The sequence below is a fragment of the Ahaetulla prasina genome, chromosome 2 (genome assembly GCF_028640845.1).
Source record: "Ahaetulla prasina isolate Xishuangbanna chromosome 2, ASM2864084v1, whole genome shotgun sequence".
In the NCBI taxonomy this organism is placed as follows: domain Eukaryota; kingdom Metazoa; phylum Chordata; class Lepidosauria; order Squamata; family Colubridae; genus Ahaetulla; species Ahaetulla prasina.
The window spans coordinates 129,570,006-129,583,994 of record NC_080540.1 but is presented as its reverse complement, the minus strand read 5'-3'; the positions used below and the strand labels follow the sequence as shown (position 1 = coordinate 129,583,994).

The window sequence follows — 13,989 nt, the reverse complement described above, 5'->3', positions numbered from 1 at the left end:
AGGATAAATTCAGTCATCTGTTGAATAAAAAGAGTCTGCCAGTCTGCTTTTATGCTTGGCAATAGTTAGTAACCTATTCTACATCATGGAGTCATAACTCAGTCTCCAAAGATGCTGGTGGCTTTCCCTGGTGACTTTTAATCTTGCGGGCAGGGAAGGGTGTTTATACTCCCATTTTCACTTAGGCAGCAGAAAGCTCCCCAAATCAAGTAAAAACTGCATCACCCAAACCCAGCAATTGTTACCCAGCATATTTTACGGGTTATGAGAGAGTGCCAAAGTTGGATGCAGGCAATGGATTGTCCACCCCTCATATTCTTTATGGTTGCAGACCAGGCCATTTTTCATCTAATACTTTCCTGGATCGAGGGGCTACTATATCAAGGGAGTCCATTTATTTGACAGCTCTGCTGAGCTGCAAAATAAGTTCCAGAAAGAGGATAGAGAAGAAGAAGAAGGTTACCTACTCCAGTTAGAGGAACACAAGACTGGATTGCTACATAGAAAACTGGGCAAACGAAATGTCCTTCTCTTTTGTGTGCCCCTCCCGCAGCCACTTGGACTCTCTCTGGCTCCTTCAGTAGTTGCTGTTTGAACGTAGAACAGTTGTCCTTGAGGGCCATTCTGTTTTACTAACAATCCCCCTTTGCTTTTCCTTTCTCCCATCCCACTTCTTCTCTTTTCAGGCAGTGTTTCAGATGCAGTCGGTGAAATGCCTCAAGTGCCAGGAAGAGAACCGGGTGGTACTACCGTGCCAACACACTGTGCTGTGTGAAACATGTGCCGAGGAGGGTGAATGTCCCATCTGCCATCCTAACAGGCCACATGCTCTCCAGTCGTGACTGTACTAGGACATTTGTTTAGCATATCAGATAGAATTTTTAAACTTTTTCAGATATATATGTCTATATATATCTGTGTGTGAATGTGTGTGTATATATGTACGTATGCACACACACACATAAAAACAAAATATTAGTTGCAGAGCACTTTTTTAATACTTTGCATCTCCCATTTAAAGGATCCCCACCCATGCAGTCCCAATTAATTCTAACAGATTAGGGACTTTTAGAGCAGTTTTTTAATATAGATCAAAGGGCCATTTGCAAAATCTGTTTCTCCTCCCTCCCTTTTTTATTTAGGAAATAATCTTTTTTTAGCCTTTTCTGGAGAGATATTTAGAGGGAGGATGAAAAGAGTTTGCAAGTGATTTCCAAGCTAGGGATTGGGCTTTGGGGGAAGAGAAAAGATAGAAATAAATTTTTGATTCATTTCCTTCTTTCATACTATAGTATTTAGTATTTTTATTTGTATCACAACCATTACAGGTGTCCAAAGCCTTTGAAGCAACTCTTTTGCAATGCACAAAAAGGCAAGACATCTTTCTTTGAATTGCTAAAGCAGCTGTATCTTTTGCAATGCTCACTCCAGGAATGGCTTTCAAAGCTGCTGGGTAAATCTTACAAAAGATTAATTTGCTTTAGCAATTGGAAGATTGATGCTTTCTTCATGCTGTGTGCTTTCTGAAACACTTCTTTCACAGGCTTTATGCAGCCATAATAATCTTACCCGTGCCGGTCAGTAGTCCCTGTTTATGAGCCTCAATTATTCAGCATTCTTGTGGCCTCCAGTATTGTGAAAGTTTCTTGACTTGTCTCTTGGAAAACCAAAAGTTCCTTTTTTGAAAGTCATTTTGCATACTTCTTTAATTTTGTCCAAGGAATAAAAACACAAAACACACTGTAGAGGTGAGGCCAATGTTAACATACTTTTTTTCATCAGCATTACTCTGCAGTAAGACTTTGAGAAACTTCAGTAGCACTTTTGAGTGGACCTTGTAAAGAGAAAAATTCAAAATTGTAATCTGCATTATCATGGAAGTGGAGAAGGGCTTCAGAATCAGGCTTTGATAATGGAGCCACCTGGAGTCTTTTTGGCCTGTCTAAAAGAAGTTTATAACTCACCAAACAAATTACAATCCATTAAATTTTCTAGCTTTTGCCTCCCTGCAGAAATTGAGCATTCTGGTTTTTAAAAAACCAGATTACAGATTGCAATAATAGTGGGCTGTGCTTAGCTCAGTTATCTAAGTTGTTTAGTATTGAATACTTGGTATTTCTTGCCAAAAGGAAGAAACAAATCAACACATTTCCTTTATCATTCTTATCTATGAATGGTGCTGTTACAAGTGTTGTAGTTGAAAGCAAACTCTATTTTATAGTTCAGAGAAGGATGGCCCTTTGTGCATTCAGAAATGGGGAAGATGCAGATTTGCAGGACAAAATCACATTTCCTGAACTGTGCAACACTTCATATTGTTAACTTAGGATAAGTTGTCACCAACACAAACATGGGCAGAATGTCATAGAGAAGATAGTTACTTGCTATATTTTTATCTGCCAGTCATAAGGCAACAAGGTTTTTTTCCCCTATTTTTATCCACATTTAATACAAAAAAGTATCTGACAGGTTTACATAGCATAGCTGATGACTTTTGTTAGAGTTGCAAACTGAACAAAACTTGGATTCCCTAAACTAATAATTTCTGCAAAAATACAGAGATTATGGTAAAAAAACCACCAAAAAAAGACAGTTTTGCAAACATTTAGAAGCCCTTGTATGGGTTTGGTCGCAGGATGCAAGTTCTCAAAATGTTTCACACTGAACATAAATAGCTAGAAGTGATGGATGAAAGTTGTACAGGATGAAAATTGATGAAGAATGTAAGATGTCACAATATACTCCTTTGCAATTAGTTATCTGATTAGGAATTAAAGCTCTTAATCAACTTTAAGTTCTTGCGATAGATTTATCATGAATACCACAAGGGCCACATTTCACCACATGTAAGAGAAAGACAAGGGAAAGTTATGCTCAGAAACCACACTGCTTCATTTCCAAAATACATTCCTTTTTCCTTATTACTAGGAAATTTTCTCATTTTCTTGAAATTTTTAAGCTTTCCTTGAGCATCTACATTAGGTGTTCTTTGGAGATCAATTACTTTAATCCCATGTTTCACTAGTCACCTTCTTGTGACCATTCTCTTGGGGATGGGAATATTTTTTGAGCCTGCACAGAATACACATTGTGTTTGGAGAATCCAAAGAATGATTCTAGAGAGGAGAGGAGTGGAGATGGGTCTTTACTGTCCTGCACTTCTATTTTGGCATTTATACCACCAATGAGAAATGTTTTCCTTCCTTCCTACTGCTCTGCTTTTTTTCACAAAGTATCTCCAAACTTAACCCTTAGTTTAGCATCACTATTAACTCCCTTGGTAAGTACAAATTCCCTTTCTGGCTGGCTACCTGCCAGCAGACAACTCCAATGAAGATAGTGTATATCATCCCCAAATGACTAAAATATCTGAATCTCTAAGCATGTTCCTTGTCGCGGACTTACTAGACAATTACATAAACCAGACAACATGGGCAATCTTTTGTCTTGGACTGAAATGACCATTCTTATTATCCACTTTCTGGATGCAGTGCATCCAGTCCAGAGGAATACATAAGTTTGGCTTGTTGTTTAAAACAGATGGACAGTAACTAACTGTCTTGAATAACTTGAGTCCCAGGCAACAATCAGCTGGGTTTGCAGGAGTAGCCATTTATTTCTCATGCTTTTGTGGGCCAGCATGAGTTAAATGTCGAGGCTCTAAGCAGATCGTATTAAAAATCAGTTAAAAAAACAACATGTGGAGTAATTCTAAGCATGTTGACACAGAATTTAGCCCAACTGAACTTGCTTCCTAGCCGATACGTTTCAGATTGCAGCATCAGAATCACTTCCTTTGAGAATCCATGTGCACACTCCCCAGAGTGTTTTACAAAGGAGTGTCAACTCACTGATTATGTGGATAGTTCGATTATGTGTGTTAAGTTCTAAAAAAAATGATATTGGGGCCTAAATCCAACTGACTTTCATTGAAATTTATGGTTTGGAATATTTCTGTTTTAAAATTTGTATCCAGTGAATGTGTTGTCCTACTGTCCCTGAGTGATAGAGCTCTCACTGCAGTTTGTTCTTATTCAGACAAGCGCAACAGCTTCCAGACGATGAAAAGCAACAGTCCAGTCTAGAAGGACTCTAATCTGCCACTTTGCACTGGGAGTTGTTTAATGTGTAAAAGTGTAATATTTAGAATTTAATCTCACTCCCTTGCTCACCGGTCTTTGCTTTGTTTGCAGTAGTTGACCCACTTTTCCCTAACCTGAAAAAAGGACTGGAAACTCTTGTCTTCATAAGAGAGATCCAGCCATTCACCATCAAGATAGTTTTTCCATACGTAATTAAAGTACATCATTAGATTTGCTTCCATAATTCCGCCCTTCTATATTTGGGGGGTTAAATATGCATTCCCAGATAATCTCAAAGTGCAGCTCTGGTTAGGGTTTTTTTTTAATTAACTTTTATGTTTGATAAAACTGCTTTTTTCAATGTGTATGTTGTACTAGTATCTGTTGTTTTCTTTATTTTTTTTAAAAAAAACACTTAATTGGCTTTTTTATGTATGGAGAGACACTGCTGGCTGACTCTTGTAGCTGTGTTGTTTTTGGTTATAGCCTTTGAATGTCTGTGCCATGAGGCATCCCTGGTCTCCGTGGTCAGGAAACATGCTTCAGTCTTAAAGAAAGCTTGTTTGTTTAAAATATGTGAACATTTTTTTAAAAAATACATACAGATACAATACATTTAAATTATGGGGAATAATACTCTGCTGGAAATGTACTAAACTATTTTGGTAACTAATTTAAAAATAATAGGAAATAAAATCTTTGAATCGGGTCTATAGTGTTTATACAGAATTGCAGCCATTTGCAGATGCTCTGGTGGTGACTGATTTGTAACACTTTTGTAAACATTGTGTTTTATTGCTTCCTCTGCCTTTCTATGTGATTGTTCATAGTGAATTGTTGACTTTGTGGGATGATCTGATTTATCCTGAATTGCCATAGCTTTATTAAATTCAACAGAATTCTTTAGGAAGTGTGTCACCAATACATTTGGTGTCACTTAAATTTAGATTTATTTTTTAAAAAACACTTAATTGGCTTTTTTATGTATGGAGAGACACTGCTGGCTGACTCTTGTAGCTGTGTTGTTTTTGGTTATAGCCTTTGAATGTCTGTGCCATGAGGCATCCCTGGTCTCCGTGGTCAGGAAACATGCTTCAGTCTTAAAGAAAGCTTGTTTGTTTAAAATATGTGAACATTTTTAAAAAAAATACATACAGATACAATACATTTAAATTATGGGGAATAATACTCTGCTGGAAATGTACTAAACTATTTTGGTAACTAATTTAAAAATAATAGGAAATAAAATCTTTGAATCGGGTCTATAGTGTTTATACAGAATTGCAGCCATTTGCAGATGCTCTGGTGGTGACTGATTTGTAACACTTTTGTAAACATTGTGTTTTATTGCTTCCTCTGCCTTTCTATGTGATTGTTCATAGTGAATTGTTGACTTTGTGGGATGATCTGATTTATCCTGAATTGCCATAGCTTTATTAAATTCAACAGAATTCTTTAGGAAGTGTGTCACCAATACATTTGGTGTCACTTAAATTTAGATTTATTTTTTTTTAAATCTTTTTCCAAGAACTGACAACTCTGTACAATATTGTTGATTATCCAATTCCTATCCCCAACTCCATTGGCAAATTGCTAGTGGAATGTGAAAAAGAAATTGTGTGTATATTTACATGCATGCCACAACCTACTCTGTCTGTCTTATTTTGAAGGACCAAAGAATATAAGAAAATTTAAGAATTCCCCCATTCTTATAAATAGCATAACAGATTCTTATCCAATTATGTCTCCTTCACCTGCCTCATTGATATCAGTATTATACTTGGGCAAGAGAATATAATAGTAGATTGGTTTTATCTAAACCCGGGAATCAGAAGGACAAGTATATCTCTATCCCACTCTTTTAAAAAGCACTTTTAAAAAAATTGCTAGATTTCTATGAATTTTAATATTGAAAATGAAATACCTGAAATGTGAATGTTTTATTAGTTATCAAGTGGAAAAGCAAAAATGGCTTCTCTGTTTTTTAAAGATTTAATTCTGTATTAAATTTCTGTATAGGCAGTTTTGTTTACTGGGGTGATTGAGAGCAATTCTGCTCTATCCTGCCACCAATTGTCCATTAGAGGATCTGCGCAGTTCCTCTTTTTTAAGCCAACAGATTCTATAGCTTCTGCCTGTCAAAAATTGGGTTCGTGACTAAATCATCCCTAATAAAATGCCGAAGGAATTGTGTTTGGATTATGGAATTCCCCACACAGTTGAACCTAAAGCCTCTCATTTCCCAACTCTGGTTTTTGAACAAAGTTCTAACTAGAAAAATGTAATGTATTTCTACTGTCCAAAGGTCTTATGGAGTTGGAGGTACGACTATTAATAGTATTCACTAATCCAAACTAGACGTTTTAGTGTTGCTCTAAATATGAGAAAAATGAATATTGTATTTGCAAAATCCATATTATTCAGATAGGTCATTAAATCTACTATATGAGGTATAGGATAGTTGATTAATTGAAGAATTAATAGGGAAGCTTCTAAGTGCCCGCATATGTTCCTTCCTTTTAAGATGAATGGTTTTGTAAAGGTGAGGGGTTGCACCTTTCATTCAAGCATTGCTACACATCTGCAGGGCTCCAATAGAAGAGATAGTGGCCCTTTGCCAATGCTTACCCTCTCCTCTTCCTCTTCTCCATGCAAGTATGAAAAGGAAGTTGAATTCATTTACATCCATTTGAAACACTTACAGCTTGCTGTGCTGTTTGAACTTCTACAACTGCCTTTAGTGTTAATTGTGGTTAATGGAAACAAACCATCATTAAAACATAGCTTGAGAAGAGAAACTAGTTTTTTTCACTAAGGTTAACTGCATATTTCTGTTCAGACATAATACAAAAATATAATTAATCAAAACTCAGAAGTAGAACTTTTGAAGAGAAATGCACAAACTCAAAGCTAATGTGGGTCACCTTGTTTTTTTAAATCACAGTTCAGCCATAAAGACAGAGCAGAAAAAAAACTCCACATGGAAGCCTTGCAATTATTTCCTAAATATAGGAGATACATTTCTTCCTTTTATAACCAGCATGCATGAGGGAGTCTCTTCATTATAATTTTTAATTCTCCCCCATCCCCCCAACCTTTGAAATAATTCAGTGAGAACATAGATGCTTCTGGTGAGAAGTATAAGTGAAGTGTTCCTCAAATCTGGTGACTATGGATCAAAAATCTTTATGGGGCTTTCCCGCTTTGTAGCTTCCAGTGTTTTAAACAGAACGTAAATAATACAATATAAATTCTTAAAAACTACACACTGCAGTATTTATGGTGGCACTTCTTGACCAGTCTCTTTCCTTGGAATTTCCATGGTGGGGAGGGTGGCTGGTAGAGGGAGAGCCATTCCAATCTGTGTAGAAGTCAGCCAAAAGATAATAATAGATGGTGTGTACAATGTGGTGTTTGATTACATTATTATAGACTGTAATGCGGAACTGTGATTTCAGCTATTGTTCTTTCTCGTACTCTGTATATATGTGTGTTTGGCTGTCCAGAAACCTAATTTTAGACACTCTTTCTTGGCAAAGTGAATTTGCATGTGGAGCTGAAACAAAATGCAATCTTATGTCACAACTTCCAAAGGCAGGATGGATTTTCTAGAAGACAATAAATTTTTTTATTTTTTTGCTAAGAAAAAAAGGTAGCCATTTTGTTTGTGTATATGTTTGTCTGTATTAGAATGTATGTACATGTGGTGTCACTTGGATTTTAAGAGAATATTTACTTCATATTTAGAAGGTAGGGAAGTAAGGAATAATTCCCTGTATATTATTGATAAAGTATCTCACTATAGAACAGTTTTTTTCTGTTCAAGCTTCAGAAAAGTAAAAAAATAGTAAGTGATGGCAAAGCTTGACAGAACTTATGCCTGAAGAATATTTTGTGGGTTGTATGTCAAGAAACCTACCTGTCACCTTTTTAATTTTTGATACTATGGAAACCCTAATATGGCTTTAGAGAATTCTGAACACAGTGTACAGTAAAATTAATTAATAATGTATTCATATACTAAAATGAGTTAATATTGTATTCTATAATTCATTCCCCATTCTGTATAATACAGATGATAGGAATTTAGGATGTTTTTTTAAAAAAAATATGTTTATGGTATAAAGACAAAATTAAAAGAGACTTGGGCTTTTTCTCAAATCCTAAATTCTCATTCTAAAAAAATGTTTGTTACTGCCAATATTCCCATTCCCAATCCAGTCCACGAGAGGAAAAAATTCTAGACCTAGGAAAGTCTTCCTCCTTGATGCTTTGTAGTGAGTACTTCTTTTGTTTCTTACACTGTCATAACTTTGGTACTGCTCCTGAAGTGCAGCGGATTCTGTACTAAAGTTCATTCAACTGCCTAAAATCTCAAATCACATGCGTGCCACAGGTGGCACACAGAGCCCTTTCTGCAGGCACGACAGCCATCGCCCCAGCCCAGCTCCACCGCACATGCGCGCACCTCCTCTCAGCCAGCTGGTCTTTGGGTCTCTGCCGTGCATGTACGGGGGCAGAGCCTTCCCTGTTCTTCGCAGGTTCCATTCTCCGCAGGTGCCTCTCCATGGCAGGAATGCAGGCGAAAGCTAGGAAGCGATGGGGGTAGAAACTGCAAAGATCGGAGAAGGCATAGAAGGCAGGAAAAAGCTAGGACTCAATGGGGGGAGAAACTGGAGATTGTGGAAGGCAGGAATGCAGGAGAAAGCTAGGACACAATGGCAGGAGAAACTTTGGAGATCGCAAGCCCCTCCCGTGCCCCGTTTTGGGCCTGAAAAACCTCCTGCACAAATCTGGAAGCCAAAATGAGGGTGCATGCGCAGGGGGGGCACATGCATGGGGAGCACTCACATTGCATTTTGGGGATTGTGGCACACGCACGTGCATTCATGTGTGTGCGCATGTGCTTTGGGCATGGCACCAAAAAGGTTAACCATTACTGCATTAGAGCTGCTTTGGGTTTGGGAGTTGGCTGGGTTTGGGCTTCATCGTAGCGGTTCTGTGCCTTCAGGCAAGTCTTGATTGAAGTTTGTCCAACAGCAATGGCTTTGGGTTTTTTTCCCCACCAAAAAAATAAGAGTATGGATAGGGACAGTAATTTTGGCACTCCTGTGACCCATCTAGAAGAGCACTAGTTGACTAGTGAAACTTTGTAATGGCTGAAGACGAGACAATTGCAGGCTATTGAAGACTTAGTCTGAAGGTCTCAGAATGGGGAGTGGAGATGCTGGCTTTCTGGAAGTTTACTCAAGCAGCTTTTCAACATCTAACTGTAAATAATGGTGTTAAAAACTTCGAACAATATTAACCAGGATTTTTTCACATTTCTTTGTTCCAGTCTGATATCCCATTTTTCTTCTCATCACTTAACAGTAACAAAGTTGGAAAGGACCTTGGAGGTTATCTAGTCCAGCACCCTGCTCACGCAGGAGACTTGTACTAGGGATTCGAACCGCCGAACTTTCTGATTGACAAGCTCAGCATCTTAGTCACTGAGTCACCTAGCCAGGCTACTTTTGAACAAACGCAGGCCTTTTAATTAGCAGATTGCTGTACTGTAATATCTGTCTCTTCATATGAGCTGGACAATACTTGCTTAAATAATTCTGCTAATTTTAAGATTGGGATTTAAAACTGAAGGATCCATCATAGAAATTTAGCAATTATAAATGTAATCATACTGAGATTTACTGATATCAGCAGGATAAATCAATCATAAATAACCTGAGAGCAAGTAAAATTAGATGCAGTACAGTAACTTTCTCTGGATTGAGCTACACTCCCTAATAATATTTGTATTTACACTTGTCCAGATTGTCTTTATATTTCTGTCTATAAAGACTTAGATTTAAGGTATTCATTTTTGGATGAATATGGTCCCATTTCATACAAGGCAAAGAATAGCTGGTGGCTAATTGGACGATGGGGCATTCACTCTGTGTTAGTAAATATAGTTCATGGAATAGGGTTTGTGGAGATTATAAATGTAAGATGGATAGCTCAGAATAGGGCTATCCCAATGGTGCTTTTTCAAGAGGCAACTGGACTCTGTTTTTCTTTGAAGACGTTTCACTTGTCATCCAAAAAGCTTTGTCAGTTCTGAGAAGCGAAATGTCTTCAAAGAAAAACAAAAAAGCCCAGTTGCCTCTTGAAAAAGCACCTTTGGGACAACCATGACCTGAATGAGTGAGAATCTCCATAAACAGGATAGGGCTAATTAAAAATACCACAAGACACTACAAAATTAGTATGAAATTATCGAGTTGTTTCTATAATAGTTTCACATTTTCAAAGCTAGGACTGCAGCAGGTCAGAATACCACGGCTCTGCTTATTTCCTATTGAGCAGTTGCAATTCTTAAAGTAAATTCTCAACGTGAAAGAAGCAGGACAGTATTGACTCCATTTCTTAAGTAGCTGGATATCAATCGTTTTGGTCCCTAACTTTTTCTTAGTGCCATTGCAAATGAAAGGGAGCATTCATTTATTTGACTTTTATTTATTCTGCCTTTATTACTTTAAAAATAACTCAAGGTGGCAAACATGCCTAATATTCCTTCCTCCTTTTTCCCATAACAATAATCTTGTGAAGCGGGTTGAGCTGAGAGCAAATACTGTCTTAAAGTCACCCAGCTGATTTTAATGCCTAAGGCCGTACTAGAACTCAGTCTCCTGATTTCTAGCCTACTATCTTAATCATTACGCCAAACTGTCATGATTGTGTTTACAGGTGTTTCTGGAACTTGTAATTCCAACATATCTGGTTGTTATATGGCTGAGGAAAAGAAATCCAACCTGACTTTTTTTTTTTAAAAAAAAAAAAGGAAAATCATTGGTTCAAGGTAGATGTGAAAATGAGATATCCATACTATTAGAGGAACAAACTTATTGTCTTCCCAAAACTCTGGCAAATCCTTATGGAGGAGGGCAGAGAAGGAGGACATCTTCCCTCTCTCCCCTGGTCTCATTCCTAGAATCACCTGCACTGGATATTTGTAGCATTAATTTTTTACAAGGAATTGCTGCAGAGAGAACAAATGATAGGCTTCATGGCCTAAAAGTCAGCTAGGATTAATAATGTCATGGCAGGTCAGTCTATAGATGGAACCATATTATTAGCATCATTTCTTTGCCTGAGGAAAGTTTCTGTTCATTAGAATTTTTCTCCCCATTAAGACCTCAAACAATTGGCTTTTCAAAATATTTCTGACAGGTTTTCCCTGTAAAAACTCCTGCATAAACCAAGCATTCATGCATTAGAAGGATGTCTTTCTTAGGAATCGGTAATTGATTAAAGATGACATAGCAGTTACACATATTGATAACATTTTCATTCAGTAAGAGGTATTGTATTTGACAGATGATCAAATGGCTGCAGTGCTATTTAATTTATTCTTAAATTATCTGGAATGCATCATTGTTTTAAAGGCTAAATTATTCAGAATGGTGGTTTATATCAAAGCAGCCTGAAATTGATTTCTCTATGCAAGGTAAACTGACAGCTGAATTGAAAATGAAATCATGTTAAGCATAAGTTGAATCACTTTGAGGCTAAGGAGAGTCTTAACTTTTCATATACACGTATCATAAGTAGTGGTAAGTCTCTTGGCACATTAAAGATGATAATCAATGGGTTGCAACCCAGTGAATCCATCTATATCCTACTAAAACACATATCTTTTAGATAAAATGATGCATTTTCGGCAATTCTTGAACCAAGGTACTCCAAATGGGCTTACTTACAGAATGCATCCAAAATCTGGGACCCATGATTCCTAAAGAATGAAATTTGGGGAAATTTTGGCTGTTACATTGCTACTGGTTGCTACTGTGGTTGTGTGATCTTCATTTTCAACAGTATGTTGAAAATGACAGTTTCCCAGCCAATCTCACAATCCCTCACTCCCTACTCCACCCAGCAACAGTCATTATCTGCCTGCTACGGTAGGGAAGGGATTAAAGATTTCTGGTGTTCTCTGCCAGATTTCCTCAAGGAGACTCAATGGGGAAGCTGGCAGAAATCAGAAGTTGCTACTGCTCCCACTGCTTTTTTGCCTGCCCTTGGTCAGTCATCTGTTTCTCTTTTAGATAAGGAAATCTCTCTGGAACAATGATCCCATGGGGCACATGTCTTATATTTTCAAAAGAAATGGCAAATAAAACACCTAGTATGATAACACTTTTGTTTTAAAGCTATTGATGCTGATTGAACTTTTCAGTAAGGATGTCACAGAGTTGGCAAAGATACAAAAATACAATTAGTACAATCAGTATCTTACCAATGGCAGAGAAATATTAAATAGCAGGAACAAGTTATTTTTACAATAAGTAAGCGTGGGATGGTGACCACCTAAAGGTAAGCATTTCGCCCAGCATATGAGTTATGGAAGTCACACCTGCACTGCACAGCTGTGACCTTAGCTTGAAGAGATTTATTTATGAGGAGCAGATTTAGCAAGTAAGGAGTTGACTCTTAAGCGGTATGAACCCTGAGGCCCAACTAGTGCTCTCCACACTTCTGCTCGCCCCTGAATCAGAAGAGGCCTGCTAGGCTATGCTTATTCCCAGAAAAATAGTAACATCTGCTTGGGTTACATCTGTAGCGATTTAGGCAGCAGGTCTGTCTGGAAGCAAAACTGCCTCCAGTGCCTTTCACAGATAAGTGGTTCAGAGCAATACATTTTAACCTCCCTAAATCTTATTAGTGAGAAATGGGCTCTAATTATGGCTAGGAATGTTTAAATAACCTTAAATGCATTTCAGGTCTGAGTAGCCATATCTACACTCTTGTGGAGAGGATAAAGGGAACTCGACCTAAGGCTACAAATATGCAATGCTGTTTTCTAATCCTGTGAAAAATCTTTGAAGTATGACAGCTTCAACATACTTGAAGCAGCCATCATGAGGCTTTGAACTCCCCACCCCCCTTCTTCCCTAATCCTGAGGCCTAGATTACTTTCTCACATGGTGAAACAACATGCCCTAGTTTTTTTGTAGTCCGATGGGAGAGGAAAAAAACCAACTGAGAACTTTATTTAGTTATTTTCTTTTTTCTTTTTTTTAATGGAAACCTTGTTTAATTTTGGGCACGAAAATGGGCCCTCTCAGAAGGAAGAGCACCTGAAGCTGTAATATTGCCATGGCAACATGGGTCCCGGCACAGGGGGGAAATGACAAACTTTGAAAAACTGAAATGTATTTCTGCAATATTGTTACTTTTCTTCTTTCATGCTCCTGAATTTATTTACCTGAGACTAAGTCACAGCAGCATGACTTTTCCTTCATGCTGTGGAAGCAAAGACATTTTGTTGTCCTCATCCTCCAAAATTCTGCTTTTGTAACATGTGTCATCTCAGGCCCCAGTGATTCCCCTAAGAGAAAACTATAAGGTTATAGCTATAGCAAGAACAGTACCGTTGGTAGAGGAGAGGATTGTACAATAATTATTAATCCATCCCTTGCTTTCAACCACAAGGGTTTTTCAGACCTTGCTGAGCTGCCTTTGCAATTATGAAAACAATGCCCTGGATATAAAGAGACCTGGGAGCTGTTACTAGCAGCTTTTCAGGGTTGTGTTTTTTTTTAAATCAAGCTGCTTAAGCAGAAGGCAGTCCCAGACTCTGTAAGAGGCTAGAAAACACACCCATTTTTTCTCCTCCAAAGTGTTTATTTCCTTTCCCTTGGGAGCCCCTTTCCAGTGCCATCTGGAGCACAGAGTAAAGAATTCCTGCAGAAGGTCCACAAGAGGCTCATCACAAGCTTCACTACTCAAGCAGCCTGGTTCTTCCCAGCAGGGTGCATTGCACACATAATGATGGGCATAGATCAGCTCACAACAGCCTGCAGTAGCTTCTGATGTTCCCCTTCTTTTCGTTCTTTTCAGACTCCTGCAGCAGAGAGAGAATATG

At 37.9% G+C, this 13,989-nt stretch overlaps 2 protein-coding genes across 5 annotated transcripts in view; one reads left to right on the top strand and one right to left on the bottom strand.

Annotated features, from left to right (window-relative positions):
- UNK (unk zinc finger) overlaps window positions 1-5,015 on the top strand; it is a 66,389-nt gene extending 61,374 nt beyond the window's left edge. For all 4 annotated transcript variants that reach the window (XM_058166587.1, XM_058166586.1, XM_058166589.1 and 1 more), the window contains one exon: window positions 687-5,015. In XM_058166587.1, coding sequence (XP_058022570.1) covers window positions 687-842 — 156 coding nt within the window. In that variant the 3' untranslated portion in view covers window positions 843-5,015. The remainder of the gene's footprint in view (window positions 1-686) is intronic.
- Window positions 5,016-7,660: 2,645 nt separating this feature from the next.
- Window positions 7,661-13,989, bottom strand: part of UNC13D (unc-13 homolog D) — a 73,623-nt gene continuing 67,294 nt past the window's right edge. Inside the window, exon 33 of the mRNA XM_058166580.1 lies at window positions 7,661-13,968. The gene's annotated coding sequence lies outside the window, so the exon portion shown is untranslated. The remainder of the gene's footprint in view (window positions 13,969-13,989) is intronic.